The sequence below is a fragment of the Euprymna scolopes genome, chromosome 36, assembly GCF_053919585.1.
Source record: "Euprymna scolopes isolate OS-2025 chromosome 36, ASM5391958v1, whole genome shotgun sequence".
Classification (NCBI taxonomy): Eukaryota; Metazoa; Mollusca; class Cephalopoda; order Sepiida; family Sepiolidae; genus Euprymna; species Euprymna scolopes.
This window is the reverse complement of record NC_136517.1, coordinates 17,811,744-17,832,304: the sequence shown is the minus strand read 5'-3', so window position 1 is coordinate 17,832,304 and position 20,561 is coordinate 17,811,744. Positions and strand designations below refer to the sequence as shown.

The 20,561-nt window shown below is 32.9% G+C and overlaps 1 protein-coding gene across 7 annotated transcripts in view; it reads left to right on the top strand.

Annotated features, from left to right (window-relative positions):
• The window catches only part of LOC145260367 (uncharacterized), a 341,973-nt gene that overhangs the window by 253,477 nt on the left and 67,935 nt on the right, over window positions 1–20,561 (top strand). For all 7 annotated transcript variants that reach the window (XR_013864279.1, XM_080118307.1, XM_080118301.1 and 4 more), the window contains one exon: window positions 1,535–1,711. Coding sequence is in view for 6 of the 7 variants with exons in the window: in XM_080118307.1 (XP_079974433.1) it covers window positions 1,535–1,711 (177 nt within the window). In the remaining variant the exon portion in view is untranslated. The remainder of the gene's footprint in view (window positions 1–1,534; window positions 1,712–20,561) is intronic.

The following is a 20,561-nucleotide window of genomic DNA, read 5'->3' as shown; positions in this document are numbered from 1 at the left end:
TGAAATGTTGAAATTTCTAATCAATTGTTTAAATTAGCAGTGAAAGTTAGACATGAGGGAGGGGGAATGTTAAAATTTAATTTTATCAATTTCTTAAGTGATCGTGCTGATTAGGTCATTAACAGAAAATTCCTTCAGTCTAACTATTTAAATATTATAAGAAAAAAGAACATACAAAATTATATTCTGGTCGATAATAAAAGAAAAAGAAAATAGTCCAAACTAAGTAATGATTTGTGAGATTCATTGTTATTTGGGTCTGATTTTGGAAACCTGACAAGGTAACCTTATACACTGAATGAATGATCATCATCATCATCATGCCCATCAGCAGTATCAATTTAATGCCAGTTTTACATGCTGACATGTGTTGAACAACTTTTAGAAATTGACTTCACAACTAACCTATCTCTGACCAGGTCTTTATTTATCCCTCTTTTTCTAAAGTCTGTTTTTTATCACTTCCTCCCATGTTTTCCTTATCCATCTCCTATGAATTGAACTTAGTACCTCAACTGTTCCCAAGAACTCTTATCCATTCTTTCTGCATTCTGCACACATCTCCCTTTGCTGTTCAAGTTTTATCTTTTCATTGGAAATATAGTTGGTTCATTCTTCCGTTCCAGTAGATATTTCACTGCCGATGCAATCCTCTAAGAGCCAAGTACATCCAAGGATGGAGTAATGTTGCCACATCTGGGCAGGAGCTGCTAGAAGCATCTTATCCTGCCTTGACAGTTTAAAATAGACTTTGTAACTTAGTAGGTGATGCCTTTTTCTCTGCAACCTCTTTCCGACAGAAGAGATGTTTTTTTTTTTTTTTTTTTCACAGTGATCACCACTTATCAAGGCCCGGAAGCCACTCGGGGATAAGGGTTATTGCAAGTACATTACGTTAGTGTGGAGATTTGATAAAGTGTTTACTTAAGGGGGCGGTTCATTAGGAATTTGTTAATGTTGGACTTGAAGACATCAAGTTGTAGTCCGGTGGGAAGCAGGCAGATGGAACAGATGTTGCAAGCTTGTCTCTGCTCCATCATTGTTTCATGGCAAGTGCTCCACTGAACTCCATTCTATGGTCCCCTCCTTGCCAATCTTTCACAAAAAAAAACAAAAAAAACACTCCTCTGCTTTCCAGCTGACTGCAATATTGTCGTCTTCAAGTCTAATGTAAACAAGTTCTTGTTGAACTGTCCTCTTAAATAATCTAATTATACTAAATTTCCACTAATGATTACTATGCTATTCTCCCAATGACTACCATATGCACATTAACTCTTATCGAGCGACAGAACCTGATACTTGGACATGAGTGGGAGTTGCTGCTATTGATATGTAAATTATAGTGGATAACTTCACTTATTCATCATATTGTTTGTTCTTTTGGTTTTTCTTTTATTTTGTTTTTTTTTTTTTTTTCCTTTTCAACTTTTTCATTTTCAACTTTTTCATTTTCAAATTCTTGTCATTTTTTTTTTTGTTTTGATCTCTAAATTTTCTTACAATATCTAATTGATTTGTTTTCTCTTTACAGTTGATGGGTCATAAAAAACATGGCGTTCCAATATTTGCTGCCAATTTAGGAATGTTGGAGCCCAGTAAGGTAACGGGCAACGATGCTTCTAAGAGCACCAACTTGACTGGTTCCACATTATCGCAGGATACCTTAATAGATACCTACCGTTCTGAACCACGGGAGACGCTAGGGCAGGTGAGTGAGACCCCATTGTTCAATGGGCAGAGTTTAGTTGTATGTTAGAATTTTCTTGTAGATGACAAAAACTTCTTGGCATGTTCTCTCAGTATATATATGTGCATATATATATATATATATTACATCTCTGCTGATAATTTTTCTTTTTTGTTGTCGAACTTGTATGCCATTTCTATCATTCATTATCTTCCTCAGTAAATGTTTAATATTCTCTGTATTTTAGATTCTCTCATCACATAATTTCCATCTGTTCTGTCTGTTCTGTTTGCTGATGATTTAAACATTTCAGACAATGTTTTGAAGGATTTTATTAATAGGTCAACAAATTATTTTGAACTGAAAAAAAAAAATTTGAAATTAAATTTTATTGACCTTATTTCATGTTGAATTCTATGAATGCAATGCAGTCATGATACATCACAAGTGTTGAACGATCTATTATATGAAAGCAGAGTGAATCAACATTTGTTTGTACTACTTGTTATACTGTAATCACACAAAATACATGTGAAAATATTCCTTGGTTTTGAGATTGAGTTATATTTGGAGAAAAAAAAACCATTGACTCATTTTTTTACTAATTCTTGTCTTTCACTCTCTATACCTATGTTGTTTAATTATCTTGTCTTGTTTTATACAGTGTTTTTAACTTTTGCTTCCATCTCTCACTCTCTCTCTCTCTCTCTCTCTCTCTATATATATATATATATATATATATATATATATATATATACACACACACACACACAGCATCATCACGTTGACACACCGGTTTCCCCTGGATCACTGAAGTTAAGCAACGTTTAACCTGGTCAGTACTAAATGGATGACCATTTGGGACTTCCAGGTGCTGTATGTGCTCTCTGCTTATCTCGGCATTGTTTCCAGTTGTCTTGGACTCAAACAGTGCTGATTCAGGAGTGGGGTAATTAGAGATTGTGCAACCCTTGCCTCACTATTACACGCAGGTTCCCCTACAGGGGGTATCCTTTATCTCTTGAGACTGAACGGAGGCATGATTATATATTTACATATATATACATATATATATATCTCATAAATTAGTAATTTAAATTCTATGACGTAAAATGGTTAAGTTTCAAATCTAGATTTTTATTCTATGCAAGACAAAGAATACAATTCAAAAAGTATATCTCCTTAACCTATAGGTTTTCCATACCAGTAGATTTATTGCATTACACTATCCTGAAGAGTGTGTGTATGTGTGTGTATATATATATATATATATATATATATATATATATATACTAGTAGGTCACTCAGAGTCGTAAAATATGCTTAAATATCATATTTTAATTTATGCAGATTTCATATTTATTATCATACGAGCCAATTCTCTATTGATTAGTATATTGGATCCAATATACAGTAGTGATTGTTAAGGTCTCAAAATTGAAAACAAAACAGTTGACCTTGGCAGGAGTAGTTCACTAAACATATTTACAGGCACAAAGCTACATTTATATTTTTAGAACTATTCATATGCGTATGGTCGTGACTGAGCTTAAAGAATGAGGGTGGAGGGTTGTATGTTTCGGTTTTGATTCTAACTGATGGCACCTAAGTCATTTTTTTTTTTTACTTTTGATATCGCTTCTATATATTAGGTACAATATAATAATCAATAGAGAATTGGTTCTATAATAATAAATGTGATCTGCATGAATTAAAATGTATTTAAGCATATCTTGTGACCGGGCAATGCTAACGGCCTGCTAGTTATTATTAAAAAAATGAAGAAATTAATTTAATTCTTTAAAATGCGCAAGTTATTGTTAATCTCCTATAATCTTTTATGAAAATGTAAAAAAAAAAAAAAAAAAAAAGTAAATTGTTTTTATAGTCTCCAAGATTAAAATATATTTAACTTTAATGACATAATTTGCTTCCAGCCCACAACATAGGGTGTATAATTGGTCTACCTCTCTCTCTCTTTTTTTTTTTTTTTTTTTTTTTTTTTTTTAATGTACCTGGTTAACTATTTTACCAATCCATCATATGACATTCAGTTCGGATTTAGAGCTTTTCTAAATAGAAACAATTTCGGTACTAGTACAGAATAGTGCACCACAGATTTAACTGAGCTTCCTGAGTTTTGATTAAAATTCTGGACTTGAATGAGATATGCTGACGATAAATTAACTGATAAAAATAAGGCATTTACAGAAAAGACAAAATAATAAATAAAAAAAAATTAAAAATTTATAAGGAAATACTTGTTCTCTGAACATAAATACCTTTGTACTCCCCCCACATTCATACACTGTCAAGATTGAAACCCAAATGAACCCCAAGTGCACTATTTTGCCCATCTAACAAAAACTGGAGAATGAGAGCATCTCATTCCTGCCTCATCTTGTGCTAGCCTCTATAGGGGAAACTACTTTTGTAAACGCAACAATATATTATTTATTCACTAAAATTAGTAAAATTATAAAATTTTAGTGAAATTTTCAGAATTTATTTAATAAATTACCTTAATTAATAAATAGTTTTTTAAATTTAACATCATAGCAATTTTTTCAAAAAGTGGAAGGTTGACTGAATTTAAGTTTTAAATAAAATTAATGCATATAAGCAGGAACTTTTTTTTTTCCATCCCTTCAATACAAAGTAAAAAATAAAACAGGCTTCCACAGCACTACTGAAATCATTCCTTTCTAGATTCCTCTGCTTGGTTTGGGTCTACTCCAATCAAAGACAGTGGGGCAAATGAGTTATCTCTCTTGCTAAGTTTTATTTTTTGATAATTTAAAAACTAAGCATGCTTTATTGTCCAGTCCTTCAAAAAAGTGGTCAAAAAATCAAATATATAATAAATGTTACCAAAGGCAAGATGTTACTCTTCTACCTGACTGGGTAGGTTTTAATGCTTTTATTTAATGTAAAGTGTTTATTTGACTCGAAAAACAAGCGTTTTCAAAGGGTGTGCGACCACAAAAAAAAATAGCCGCATAACAAATACATTGTGACCACTTTTTCTTCTAGTTGCGTACTCTTTGAACTTGCTAGTTTTTCGAGGCAATTAAACATTTTACATTTTAGTAAAAACATTAAAAACCTACCCAGTTGGGTATAACTTATGTTGCCTTTAGTAACATTTATTATATATTTGATTTTTTTTTTTTTTTTAATATCACTTTTTGAAGGACTGGGCGGTAAAACATACTTTAAAAATGTTATATATCTCTTTGTCTATCTGTTCAACTTTTTCTCGGAAACTATTAGGCTGATCTGGTTAAAATTTTGTATGGACCTTTGTTCTGATAAATTGCAGTGACCCAAGTATTACGGTATCTGTTCAATGAACAGTTAGAGATTAATAGGGATTAACTGGGATTAGTATTTAATGCAAAAATGAGCACTGATTTAACCATATTCGACCATCAATTTGATGTAAAGTACCAATTCTGAGTCAACGGGCTATAACTTTTACTCGTTTTTAAGACTAAAATGTCTAGTGTTTCATGTTACCAGTCCATTGAGCCAGATTAAGTAATTTTAAAAATAAATTGTAACTAAGTATGATATAACAATAATTAAAAAAAAACCCAAAAAAAACAAAACATCAGAAGCAAAGTTTGTTAGCTTAAATGCTAGCTGAGTCTGACTTTTAAAATCCGATGAGATAACTTTATATGTTAGATCAAGGTGTTATCATTTATTGACGTATCTAATTGCAAAAACGTCATAAGTGTTAACAAACTTTGCCCTAACATACTAAGAATGTAAACGTGGTTGCAATAACTCATTCACACGTTTTGATTATCTCGAGTTATGAAGTACCAATGCTATATAAAGCACTTCTTACATTGACAAAGTACAAAACCGACTTAACAATCTAGTGGGGATGATCTCTTCCCTTACGGTTTTTTCTTTTTTTTTTTTTTCTCACAGAAGAGATATTGCTAGTCTTTCTCTACTCTTTATTGTTATTTTCTTCGAAAGGTGATAAACTGATTTCTAATCTCTGGTTCTCCTCCTGTAAAATATTCACGGCAAGAAAAGCTAAAGCAAGTTTTTTGGGTTTTTTTTTTTAAGGGTGTTACCACATTATCAAGGCCCAAGGGCCACTCAAGGATAAGGGTTAGTGAATGCATAGTAATCGTTAAGACAACAGTGTAGTAATCATTAATAGTGGGAATTTGGTATAATTTGATTATTTAAGGGGACGGCTCAGCAAGAATTTGTTTACATTAGACTTGAAGACGACCATATTGTAGTCAGCTGGAAAGCAGGCCAACGGAACATAGTTCCACAGGCAGGCAGTTCTAAGAAAGAAGCTTTGTTCATTGAATCCACGTTTAGATTTAGGCATAGATTGAGGGTGAGGAAATCGTATATAGTGGTTGTAGTTATGTGAGTGTTTTTTTTTTTTTTTTTTTTGTGAAAGTTTGGCAAGGGAAACCATAGATTGCAGCTCAAACAAGCAGTCGCCATGAAAATTAGGATAGGCTAGCCATGTCTCTCCTGTGGGAAAGAGATTGCAGGGAAGAGAAAAGGGCATCACCCACCAGGTTCTGAAGCCGGTTTTGAACTGTCCTTCATAAGTATACTTTAATGCAGGGTGCATGTAATTTAGTAAGTAGAAAACTTTCCTTGATGTACTGGTAACAAAAACTTTATTGTGTTACCTTGCATCAATGTATTGTAAACCCACATTTACATGATTGTATACACACTGGGATTTATTTTGCCTTAAAAAACAAAAGATTAATTTGGACCCTAACACATCATACGCTTATGATTTGTTCAAAAGTAAAACTGAATGAAAAATTAAAGATGATCGCCGATACTTTATCCAATAATGGATGCCCTCTCGCTTTGATCAGGTCAGTCATTGAAAGGAAATTAAATGAACTTTCCCAAATAAAATTTTATATGGTGACTAAATGTTCAATTTATATTTATTTACCGTGGTTAGGGTCAGTAAATGAGAAATTCGATTAGCAAATCAGCATAACAGTGGAAAAATTCTGTTTTGCTTCCAACGTGCATGTTGTGTTCTCTACAAAACCGTTAATAGCATCCTTTCGAAAAAGACATTCTACCCCCCCCCCCCAACAACAACAACAACAATAATGTAATTTATCAATTTAAATGTAGTTGCAGTGCTGACTGCATGGGTCGAACAATGTTAAGATTAGATAGTAGAGTCTAAAAGCACATACCTGGCAGAAATGGTAACACTTTTTTAGTAACATATCCGGGTTTTCGATAGCTGATCATTTGCTTAAAAATATTTTGTGTGTGACAAACTTCAGAATTGACTCATTTACGATTTGGAGTCTTGCTCATTCAAACTTTCATCTGAAGATTTTGGAGACCATTCACGTTCATTTGAAAACACCTCTTTATAAACAGAAGGAATGTCTCTTATAGGTTTGAACGTGATTAGCGTCTAGGAATTCTATCATTGTATATAGATCACACGTAGCTTTATTTTAGATATCTAGTGTTTCCCAAGTTTTTTTGTTTTCTCTCTCTTTCTCCCCATTTGTACACTTTATTTTAAATGTATATTTTCCGTCGTGGATTTCTCTCACTTTTATAAATAAAAAGAATCCCTCTATCCATCTCTAGAAGAATAAGGGCGAAACCGGTCAGCTGATCTCCCTTTTTTTTTTTTTTTTTTTTTTTTTTTTTTAGACATTTAATCATGAATATCAAAACATGTCTTCCCTTCATAATTGCAATAAATATATATATATATATATATGCATGCTATAATATATTTTTTCTGGGCCCCCAAAATCAAAGATTAGACCATTCCTGTAATGGCCTGGTCCCTGTTGATTTTGCAGTGGGTGCTAAGTTTTGTGCAGTTCAAAGAGGTCCACTTACCCAGGCTTTGCCTTTTCTTTTTGAGAAGGGGTTAGTTTATTACTAATCACTTGAGGTACCCTCAATGGGGAATGTCGACTGGGCTGCCCAGGCATTTTTTGCAGGTCAGAGTGTCCCTCCTCTGGAGCACTGACTTCTCAATCCCACTTTCTGACCCTGGTGTCACAGTTCTTGCAGTGGGAGAGAACTAAATACCGTTATGTGAAATTATACGAACATCAGAAAAATCCTATACTGATTACGCTAAGTTTCGATGATGATGTTAATAGTCAAACATTCAGAAATTTTTTTTTTCTTTTAATAAAATACATGCATCTTAACATGTTTTCAAAACAGTTTGTCTGTTTATTCAAAGTTTGTATTTATATATATTAGATGGGATGATTCTAATATTTTTCCTGATTTCAATACAATTGCTGATTTCGATTCTTTATAAATCTGTAATTATTTAACTATAAAATTATTTTTTCACAGATTATCATAAAAACACGTAAAACGTGCATATATTTTCTCAAACGTAAAAAAAAACACATTTGTAGATGTACTTCTATAGATTTTACTTTTATTAGTAATTAAAAAATCAATAAATGTTTATTATATTATGATTACTGCCTGCAGTGGAAGATTTGCTTTAAACAAAATCAAATAATAAAAGGATAATTCAAGGAATCGTTTTTGGCACAAATTTTTCCGAATCCGATACCCTCCCAAATTCTGAGTTTTCTGATACCCGATTCCAATTCGGATTAACCATCCCAACACACACACACACACACACACACACACACATATATATATATCATTTATTCATTTATTATTTTAGTTTACTTATAAAACAGTAATCTACAGACATGCATGTTTTACGGTCCTACCTCTCGTCAGTGTAGCTTGACTATTTCTAGGAATCTAACCTGAGATCATGTGTATTATGGTCTAGTGTGTTAACCGTTACTCTACGAAGTCATAGATCACTTTGCGTGTTAATTAAATAAAATAATTAAGTAAAATAAATATATATATATATATATATATATATATATATATATATATATATATACAATTTATGAATTGTGGTTTTACTCAAAAAGTAATAAACCATTTTATTTGACAGTTTAAGTCAGAAAAACAATTCAGTAATTTCTTTCCTAGTTTTTTTTAATTTACTAATTAGAGTTCACAACTATAGTAACAAATCCGTACTTTAAAGCATTTTCAAAATAAAAACGTTCATTTCTTACAGCCATTTAACCTGCAATATATATATATATATATATATATATTATTGTAAAATATGCACCTGTTTCACTACTCTTTTTGTACTTTTTTCCAAAAAAAAAATAAGAAAAGGTTCTTGAATCAAACTGACAATTGGAATAGCTGCAATTCAACGAAATGACTGTTAATTTCAATTTCCAGTTTCAAATGTTGATATCAATTTCCATTTAAAAAAAAAATCATGGTGAGCTATAAATTATAAAAAACACAAAATGAAATAAAAACGTATTTAATTTAGAAAACTGTTGATAAAAATGACTTTGTATGTTTGAAAGATTTGAACAAAGAAAACTTTTTTTCTTTCTTGTTTTTAAATTGTTAATATGAGCTTGTGTTTTTTCAGTTTCTTTACTCACTAGTGCTTCTTCACACAAAGTCCTCTTCTCTCACTACTAACTACCCAAACAATGTGTGCTCCTCCAACGTTCTCCTCATACCAACTTCTCTACTCGCCCATGAAAACGACCTAAAATTATTGCAGGAAGAAACGCATATACAAGCATTTAATATCCATAAGAACAGCAAAAATGTCAACAAAATCGATCGGCATATTTACGCAGTATTTCAAATTTGTGTACTAAAATCTCTTTAGGGAATGACCAAACTTGACAAACTAAATGGTTTCCAGTCGAATCAAATTGAGGATGACAACAGCTGGAACGTGTGAAACTTATGCTAATTTTGCAATTTCTGTTTTAATATCTATTTGTTATTGTTGAATCTATCTATTTATAATACTAAAGTTGAATTAATCAACGTTTGTTTCTCTAAAGCTTACGTTGCAAAAAATATTCAAGCTATCGATGAAAGTGTGACCCGAAACGAAACAAACATTCAAGTAACAATCACAAGAACTGCCGAAATGTAAACAAAATATTTCAATTTATTTTTCACCCGAACAGTGCTAGCAATAAACTTTAATAAAATGACAACGATGACGCTTGTTAAGAAAAAGTAGGCACATTCTGCAGTTGGTCTTTGTTGCAGTTTGCTTGATTTGTGTTAATCAATAGACTGTTGTATGTGGCGTGGTAGCTCAAGTGGTAGGTACTCGTCTTATATGCAAGTGATTCTGGGTTTCAATTCCCAAGTCCAGATATGGTCCTCTGAAGAACTCAAACGAGGGCAAAATTTTAATCTAGGACATCCAGTTTGCATCTTTCATGGTTTGTGTGAGCTGTGGCATTGTTTGGCAGTGGAAATAATAAATAAATGCAATTTTCAAAGCAGTCATTTCCTTCAGACAATTATTATCATGATTATGATGCTGATGATGATGAACATCATGATCATCAGTTAATGATTACTCATCAGTGTCATGAAAGGACATTTTTCCTCTTTTAAATATGAAGAAATTACAATTTCTTACATAGATAATAATATAAAATATAATACATGAAATAAATATAATATAAAATATATAATCTTCTATATATATATAAAAGCCAAAATGTGTGTATGTATGTTCGCTTTTCGTGTATGTCTACAAAAGGCTTCTTTCAGAGAAGCGGTCGCTCGGTTCACAACTTCTTAAAACTTTTTATATCATCTATAAATTGTAATATCTCACAGTTAACTACGGAGCTCGCCTGTCTATTTAATTTTATTGATTTTCAAACGTTAATTATTCGACATGTTCCAATCGGCACGCGTTACATTCGGTTTTCGGTATAAAAAAAAGCGAAACTCGACTCTAATTATTGGCCGAAAGCCAGTGGTCTCTAGAGAGAAGTAACGTTTGGTCAATGTCGACTTCGTCATATCAGACGGTAGCTTTCATTTCAAGACAAGACCCTCCCCCTAATAAACAGGGAGGGTTTTTTTAAAAACAAACAAACTGATTTATTGACCTCATTAAAAACTGTCTCGCAGAAAATGCTAACTGCTGAATAGCTATCGCCGTCACGTCAATAACTCGTCAAAAACGCGCACCTGATTTTTTTTTTTTTTTTTTCACACTTTACTATTTTCCAACTGCGCGTCAAGGTTTCGTTTTTTTTTAACTTGTAAAAAACAGGCACCTGTTTTTTTTTTTCACATTTTACTATGCGCGTTAAGGCTTCGGGGTTTTTTTCACACACACCTCCAAACACCCGGGCAATGCCGGGTACCCCTCGCTAGTCTATAATATAGATCTCACCTGTCTGTTTAAATGTATGCATATATGTTTGTATGTCTGCCTAAAACTTTCGACATAGGCAACAGATTTTCACAAGATCAGTATCATTTTGAAGCCCAACACTTTGGATGACAAATATCGAAAAATTGGCTAAAAACATTAATTCCTTCACCCTCAACTGGACACTTTTTTACAGTGAGGGGTCGCTTTTTTCATTGATATTTTCGAAAGTCATCCCCTCTTTTCAATTGATTAGCCTTAATTTAAACCTTTGTTCCTTTTTGTTGATGGATGCAACAGCAAAGATGTCTTCTTTTTTTTTCCCCCCCACATTCTTTTCTTCCTTCGTGGTATGTGTTCGAGCTTGCCTGCCTGCCTACTACCACTTTTTTTTTTTTTTTTTCTTAACACACACCTCCAAACACTTGGTCAACACCGGGTACCCAGGCTAGTATATAATAATATAAAATTTTCACTATTAAAATCATTACAATTAAAAAAAAAGATTCTTTTTAAGCGTTTCTGAAGAGTTCTAAAAATAGAACAGAAAAATGTTCTTTTTCTGAGGGCTCCAGAAACGCTTAAAAAGACTCTTTTTATTTTTTAATTGTACTGTATTTTAATAGTGAAAGTTTTAGATTGTTATATATAATGTAATATATTTTACATTATATATTCTATATTATTATAATATTAATTTTATATTATTTATATTTTTATATTTATATTTTTATATTTATATTTCATATTATTATTTATGTAAGAAATTGTAATTTCTACATACTTTAAAGAGGAAAATGTCCTCTCATAACGATCATCATCATCGTCATCATCAGTGATCTTTCACCTTTCATGCAATTACATTTCCGAAATCAGAGTAAGATAATCTAGTTAGTTCCATCAGACAAGCTAAACGCAATTACAACAGCACTCTCATAATGAATGATTTGACCTCTAAGAAGATTTCACTCTTATTATTTTCATTGCTTTTATTTATTTATTTTTTTAATTTATTTTTTTTTTCTGAAATTTTTCAAATTGCCTCCAAATTTTCATTCACACAATGTTTGTACCATTTGCTTTATGTTCAATCAAGTTTTAATTATGCATGCATTTTGTTTTTATCTTTTATTTTCTTTTTCCTTTGTTTTTTTTTCTGTTTGTTTGTTTTTCTGTAAAAAAAAAAAAAAAAAAAAAAAAAACTGTATTCACTTTTTTGTTTTTGTTCTGTTTTTACTTTGTTTTTATTTTGTTTTATTTTTGTTCCACCCCTGAATTGCAGAATCACTTTCAACAAAAACCGATCAGGGTTGTGGGTTTTTGGGTCTTTATCCATGACCCAATCTTTTGCTGCCATTCTTTAAACATATCCCATCCACACACACTCATAGACACATACATGCTGACACTCCTACCCCCTCCCCCCCGGTCTCTGTTCCTACTATTCTGGCTCAAAATGGGATTTGTGAATACTCCCCTTTCTTCCATATAGTGGTGAGATTCATTTGTTTCATTCCCCCACCCCCACCCACATACTACTTACTACATCCTTCCCCCTGTATTTTCCTGTCACTCTGCTCAGTGGTGAGATTCATATAAAAATTAAATTAAAACGTTTTTTTTAGAATCTTTTTTTTTTTCTTTTTTTTTTTTACATATATCTCTAACATTTTTTGGTCTCTGGAAGCACTAACTATATATAAATTACAAATTCAATCAAACTTGAAATGGTTCATCCACGATCCTAGCTATGGGCAATTAAATTCAAGATGGCACCACGGGATGTTTCCCTCATGCGATCAGATATACTTACGTTTACTTTTCCAAAAAGCGTCTTACTCAATTATGATCGTGGATTGAATTTTTGTGGTAACTGGAATAAAAAAATTTACAGTGTGTGAAATATATAAATGTGTGTGTGCGTGTGTGTTGGTGTCTACCATTATTATAAAAGGAACTTTGTCCGTATGTGAGAGTTCATTCCCTATGGACTCAAAATTTCACACGAAGGTACTTTGTGCCTGGCAGTGTTCTTAGATAGGTTTTGTATCGGAATGTCTTTGATAAGTATCAATAATTGAAATAATACGATGGAAAAAAGAACGGGGCGATTTTGACCAAAGTTTTATTGCCACACAAGCTGAAAGGCCCGAGATATAAAATCAGCAGTAGGTTCTTTGATATGACAGGGGTGCGTTAAAAATAACTGTTTCTGTTTAGAGCACAATTGAAGCATGATACTTAACTTCTGCATTTTAAACTTTAATTCAAGCCATTATATATAAAAAATTTATAAAATCAACAGTAGGTTCTCTACAGTTCAATATAGATGACAATGTATTGTAGACTAAGTTACTGCAGGGAGGCATGTTAACCTTCTTCCCGGTGCACCACAATGGGTCTTCAACTAGAGCAGGCAATTGATTTGATTGAAAAATAAGCGATTTCACCGATTTTGATAAAAATATTAGTGTGTGAAACATTCGTTGATCATCATTCAATCCCGGACAACGTCTGGTCTCCCTGTTATATATATATATATATATATATATATATATATATATATATATTAGTGGCCTGGCAAGGCCACAGGAGAGATAACTGAAGCAGCAAAACTGAAACTGGCCTGCAGGAGACTATATATATATAAATGTAGGCAAATTTCGGCATATGTTATTGGTTTGAAAGTATAGGTTCTTTCTACCAATTGTCATAAAATTTTAACCATAGAATAGTATCATAATCTGTGAAAAGCCTGCAAATTTTCATCCTAGTCCAATAGAACCAAAGGTATGAGCTTTTCAATATTCAATTTGGCTACCAGAATGAAAATATATATATATATATATATATATATATATATATATATATATTGCACCAGGGGATCATCACTCTTCAGCACATCCAGGTATACTTTGGTGTTGACTTTCAATCCAACTTTGAAGATGTGAGGCTTTGAAAATGTGAGGTGGCATGATGTGGCCCTCACTTGAAACCACAGCAAAGACCATAACCATGGATCATCCGATGCGTTGAGCCATGCCCTTAAAATGCATCGCTGGATTACCATGAATAACAGGGATGTGTCGAGAGTGATGAAAACAAAGTTTTTGGCCACGGTTATGGTCTTTGGTATGATGTCAAGTGGGGACCACATCATGCCACTTCGCATCTTCAAAGTCAGCTTGAAAGTCTACACAAAAATGTATCTGAATGTGCTGAAGAGTGTGGTGATCCTCTGGTGCAATCGGGTGGCTGCTGGCAGAACCTGGATGTGGCAGCAGGACTCTGCGTTGGCCCACGTCCAAAGAGACACAGGCTTGGCTTCAGAAGAAGTGTTACAACTTTGTACCCTTCTCTCACTGGGCCCCCACCTCCTCCCCTGACCTGAACCTGCTGGACTATTTTGTTTGGTCATATGTTGAGAATATCACCAACATGACCTCCCACAACACCAAAGCCAGTCTGATCATCACTATCTGGTGGCGCTTGTGGAAAAGGCATGTTTCTAGTTCCGAACCTGTATTGAGGTGGTTATTGAAGCTGAAGGTGGCTAGATTGAATAGATATCAGCTCTACTACAAAATTAACTGAATTGATTTTTCAATAAAAGTTTTAGAATAAAGCTGTAGTGTTGTTGTCTTTAGAGCGACAACTTTTATCGGTGCATCCCGTATGAAAGTGAAACCTGACGAATGAGGGTTGAGAACATGTTTCACAGAAAGAAATGATACAGTGACCAGGTAGAAGTCTTTAGTAATTCACAATTATATTACAAGTATCACCCACACTGGGAATTGAACCTTCCACCTCCAGAAGAGTGTCAAGTAAAACTAAATTTTATTTAGTATCTTATCTGTTAAGCCACACGGTTGAGGAAATAAGAGTATGCTACCAGAAAGATTCCAGAGTTTGACAAAATACATCTAAAGAAGTTTAAAGGGTTTTTTTTTTTTTTTTTTTTTTTTTTTACATAGGCATCCCCACTTATCAAGGCCAAGAGGCCACTCGAGGATAAGGGTTAAAGAGTGTACAGTAGAAAATGGACAATATAGTAATCGTTAGTAATGTAAATTCGGTAAATTTGTTAACAAGTGGAACGGCTCATCAAGAACTTGTTTACGTTAGACTTGAAGACGACCATATTGTAGTCAGCTGGAAAGCAGGAAAACGGAAGACAATTCCACAGGCGTGGAGTTCTAAGAAAGAAGCTTTGTTCATGGAATCTACGTTTAGGTTTAGATAAAGAGTGAAGGAAATTATTGATAATGTTTTCAGCTAGACGAGTGTTTCTTGTGGAAGTTTGGCGAGAGGGGACCATAGATTGAAGCTCAGTCGAACACTTTCCATGAAAATAATGATACAGCAGAGACAAACTCGCAACATCTCTTATGTGAGATAGAGGTTGCAGGGAAGAGAAAAGGACGTCTCCTACGAGGCTACGAAGTCTATTTTGAACTCTATCAAGGCAGGCCAATCGTAAAGATTTTTCTAAATAAGCGTAATTCTAAATATACAGCAGATTTTATGCTGATACTTGAAGGTATAAACATTCTGATTTCTTCAGATGTTTTTTAAACAGCCTTTGTAAAAAAAAAGTGTATTGTTTAATACTATTGTTTAAATAATTTAACTTTGTTCGTTTCATTAAAAAAAGTTGGAAAGATATTATTCACTCAGTAGTGTGCCTTGGAAGATTGTCAGTGAAAGAAATGCAATCGCTAAAAAATAAGCATTTCATTATTTCTAGTGGCCATTTTGAAAAATCACTTGCAAACGCGACTGTTTCACTCGCAATGTAGAGCCCTGTTAAAGATAAATTCTTTAAATCAAGTAGAAAATTAAAAATCACAAATGGAAAAGTTAAAAACAAAACATTGCAATTGAACAAAGAACAAATAGAACAATCCGAAAGTTAAAAATAAAAGAAAGCTAATGAAATTTTAGCGAAGATGGGGCTTTGAATATCTGATAAAATAACTGACGACTTTGTTAAGCTATGTCATAAAAAAAACATCACTAAATAAAAATGTTTTTTGAATGAAATACATTTGATAAGGAATAATCCTAATTCTTTAAAACCATTATCGAAGTGATGCCAAGTGCAATGATTTAAACTATAAAGCAATTACGAAATTTAAACCTTTTTTTATTTTTTATACTCAGTTTATAAAAATAACTAGCTGTACCTACTGAAATTCATTAATGCCGTTTTTGTTTAAATCTTGAAATTTTCACTTACGTTACAAAATAGATGGAGGAAAAAAGCCTAAAATGAGAGATGATGCATATTTTTACCTTAAAGTTAAAATAAGAATCGTCTTCTTACATTTTCAGTCATTTAGATTATTTTATGTTGTTTCCATTGCAATAACTAGGGCTATGACAACAGCATAGCTGTTTCATTGTTTTGACTCTTGAGTATATATCCAACACAGTTAATCAACCGAGAACCATGTCACTATATAAAAGCATTTAAGATATCAACGGATACACACTCGAGAGTCAAAACAATGAAAAGAATATGCTGCTGTCCTAGCCCTAGTAATAACCACCCTTGCTAGAATAATTATTTTCTGAAAGAAACTACAGAAAATTGCAGTATTTTAGTGTAACAATCATGCTGCAAAAATAAAAAGGAAGAAATCACCAACTTCTTATAGTTGTTAACAGAAAGAACACCTTTTCACATTAAATTTAACTATATACTTTTAGACCTATTCTACAACAGACCAGGGCTCATTTTCTAAGGATCCAGCAATTTGACCTCCTATGACTGCAGAGAGTCATACTTTAGCCAGACAGCAACCAAGTCACTGTCAGATTGAGCTTTGAGGATGTATCTCGACTGGTATAAACACCTACTCAACCGTGTCAAAATCTGCATAAAAATTAATAAAAAACAATACTGCATGTCAGTACGAACATAATGTCAGATAATACTTTGATAAATTAAAAGTTGCATAATGTTTAAATTATTTAAAAAAGGAAACTTAAGTTTGTTTTTTTTGCACTTAAAGTATATTGGCTTGTGATGCAAATATTGCATGAAACACATATACAAAGTAATTCTCATTTTCTATTAAGTGGTTTGCGAATAGTAATTGCTTCATAGTTTATACTCTATGAAATGTGGCATAATAAAAACGAATAGTTTTCATTTTTCTAACGACTGTTCCGCTACAACTAGGTATTGGGTCAAACACTACTTTATCACAGACTTTGAAATATGAAAATATTTACCAATTAAAATTGTAAAGACGCTTCTTTGTGAACAAAAACATGTTAGCAAGAGTTTAGTTCACGCTATGGATTTAGCTAATTATTAGTATTCTACATCAGCTGTTTTGTATTTAGGACTGAGAAAATAAAGATTGTTATATATCCATGGAAAATTTCTTGTTTAGTTTTTATTTATTCATATATAAAAATAGGTTTGATATTTATTATTTCACTAGCAGTTTAGCCCCGCTTTGCTCTGGCCCCATGTACTGTTCATAACTTTATGTGCATATATATATATATATATATATATATATATATATATATATATATATATATATATATATATATATATAAAATTTGACCCGTGTCCAGGTAACCTACATGTAAAATTTAAAGTGTTTAAACCCAAAATTGGCAGAGGAGTTTCGTAGAGTCTGCTAAGGTTAACTCTTTCAACTTTGACCTCTTGTCAGCCAAATTTTCACCCAAAAACTGATTAAAAAGATTGCTGCATGTCTGAATACCCTTTATGTAAAATTTCAAATGTTTAGACACAAAATTGGCTGAATAGTTTGCTAGAGACTGCAAAGGTAAAATCTTTTGAACTTCGACCCCTTGACAGCCAAATTTTCGGCCAAAATTTGATAAAAAAAAAAATTGTCCTATGACTATACTTTATGTAAAATTTCAAATGCTTAGACCAAAAATTGGCTGAGTAATTTGGTAGAGACCACAGAGGTAAAAAATTTTTAACGTTGACCCCTTAACATTTGTTTTGGGTTCAAATCAAATTAAAAAGTTTGATCCATGTCCAAGTAACCTACATCTAAAATTTCAAATGCTTAGACGCAAAATTGGCAGAGGAGTTTGGTAGAGTTTTTAAAGGTCAAATTGTTGAACTTTGATCCCTTGACAACAAAATTTCTGGCCGAAAACCGATTAAAAAGATTTTTCCAAATCTCAATAGCCCTTATGTCAAATCTTGAGTCTGTAGACTGAAAATTAACAGAATAATTTGGTAGGGAAATGTACACACACAGTCAATTTCACTTTTATAGATATATAGATGTATTTACACAAAATAATATATATATCTATTTTCTAGTATTTACTTCAGCAGTGCTCAATACATAAGTAGAACCACCTCCATCATGGTGACAGTAGAGCTAGATAGTAGGTTTTGAAAATATATATCGCAACTAAGCTTAATTGTCAATTATATTTTGAAAACCTACGAATATAGATGAGTATAATGGAAATAATAATATAATAATGGCAAGCAATCTACGAAAGATTAATGCAAGCAACAGTAAATGTAGTCACTAGTTTTGTCTTCATTGCACCAGCCTCTTGAACCAAAGATTTTTAAAGGTTACATCGGCTGAAACGTATTGGGAACATTAGTTTAAATAATCTAAATATAAATTATCGAGTGGATTGAACAAGTTCAGAGAATTTCTGCCTTTACTAACCAGTAGAACGTTATCTAGCCAGTGAAGGTTGATGACATGTGTTGCATGGAGAGAAATGATATACAATTGATGTGTAATGTTAATCTTAATAACAGGTTTAAATCTGATGACCTCAGAGGAAGATTAGATTTGGACAGTATAGTGAGATGTGTGCAGAACAGAAACTTTTTTTTTTACTCGAGTCATTACTTATCAAGGCCCAAAGGCCACTCGAGGATAAGGGTTAATGAATGTAAGATGATAGTTTAGTAATCGGAACAAGAACTTGTTTACATTGGATTTGAAGTCTACTATGTTATATTTTACTAGGAAGCAGGTCAGCAGAACAGTGTTCCACAGGCGGGCAGTTCTGGGGGAAAAAGCTTTGTTCATGTAATCTGTGTTTAGATTTAGGCACAGATAGAGTGGGGGGGGATCGTACATAGTGACTGTAGCTAGTCGAGTGGGTTTTTTTTTTTTTTTTTTTTTTTTTTTTGTAAAAGTTTGGCAAGAGGGAATCATAGATTGGAGTTCAATCAAGCACTTGCCATGAAAATAATGATAGAGCAGAGACAGGCTGGCAACATCTTATGTAGAAAAGAGGTTGCAGGGTAAAGAAAAGAGCATCACCTACTAGGTCTTATAACCGGTTTTGAACTCTATCAAGGCAGGGCACATCAAGCAGCTCCTGCTCATGTGTGGAAATACTACTGTTTTAGGTCGTACCTGGCTCTTATACAGATAGAGGATTGCATCAGTAGCAAGATACCTTCTGGAATGGTAAAGTCACTGCGAGAGGCACGGGAGCTTTCTTCTGGTGCATCGTGACGGGTCCCTAACTAGAGCAAGCAATCAATCAATTTGATTGAAAAAATAGGCGATTTACCGATTTCGATGACAATGAAAATATGTGAGTGTGAAACCTTCGTTTATCATCATTCAATTCCAGGCACCCAGCTAGTTAAGAAATAACCTGATATTTTTTTATTGCACCTGTGAATTTATCTTTGTTGATCTTGACTTAAATAAAACTTGTCTGCCACCAAACACGGCCAAAACATGTACACTAAAGTAACACTTACACCAATCTTAACTGTCTAAATGCAAAAAAAAAAAAAAAAAAAAAAAACTGCCTCTCACCGTTTTTAAATGGGATTATTAATTACTGCATTGTAATACAGTAGGTTCTTTCTAAGAACTGCAAGCTTGTGGAACTCTCTTCCTGCTCCCTGTTTTTCTCTTACCTACATCCTGAAGGTCAATAGGAATCTCCTGTCTTTGCGATAATCATCTTTTGTTCTTGTTAGCTCCTTACATTAAGTGGCTTCATGCCTTGTCTTGAGTGATTTCCATAAAAAAAACTTTCTTGTTAACATGAAATGTACATATCTTAAACACTGTCATAAATGGAGAATGTTTAATACCAGTTCTCTGAATGTGTTTTTTTTTTTTTTTTTTTTTACTCGCGTTCACCCCTAACAAGGCATATCGCCCCTTGGAAGACTCTTTTGGGGGCCTTATTCAAGAGGGAGAGACTAGCGGTAGATGTACAGAATACTCTCAGGTATAAGTAGTCTTCTAGCATGATAGAGGAAACCTACCTTCTTTGCAGCAGCTGTGGCAATGTTCTTGATGTATTTGTTCCAGTTCATATTACCTGTGAATGTTAAGTCGAGAACTTTGAAGAAAGAATTCTCAGTTAGGGTGTTATTTGTCATGGATATCAGTGGTTGCTTTAAATACTCACTCAATTTTCTTTTTAGGAAATAAATTGATATTTTTTAATATCATCTTTAAGTTTACCTTTGTTGATCTCGGCTTAAATAAACCTTATTTGCAACAAAACACAGCGAAAGCAAATACACTAAAGTAATGCGTATGCCAATCTTGACTGTTCAAATGCAAAAGAAAA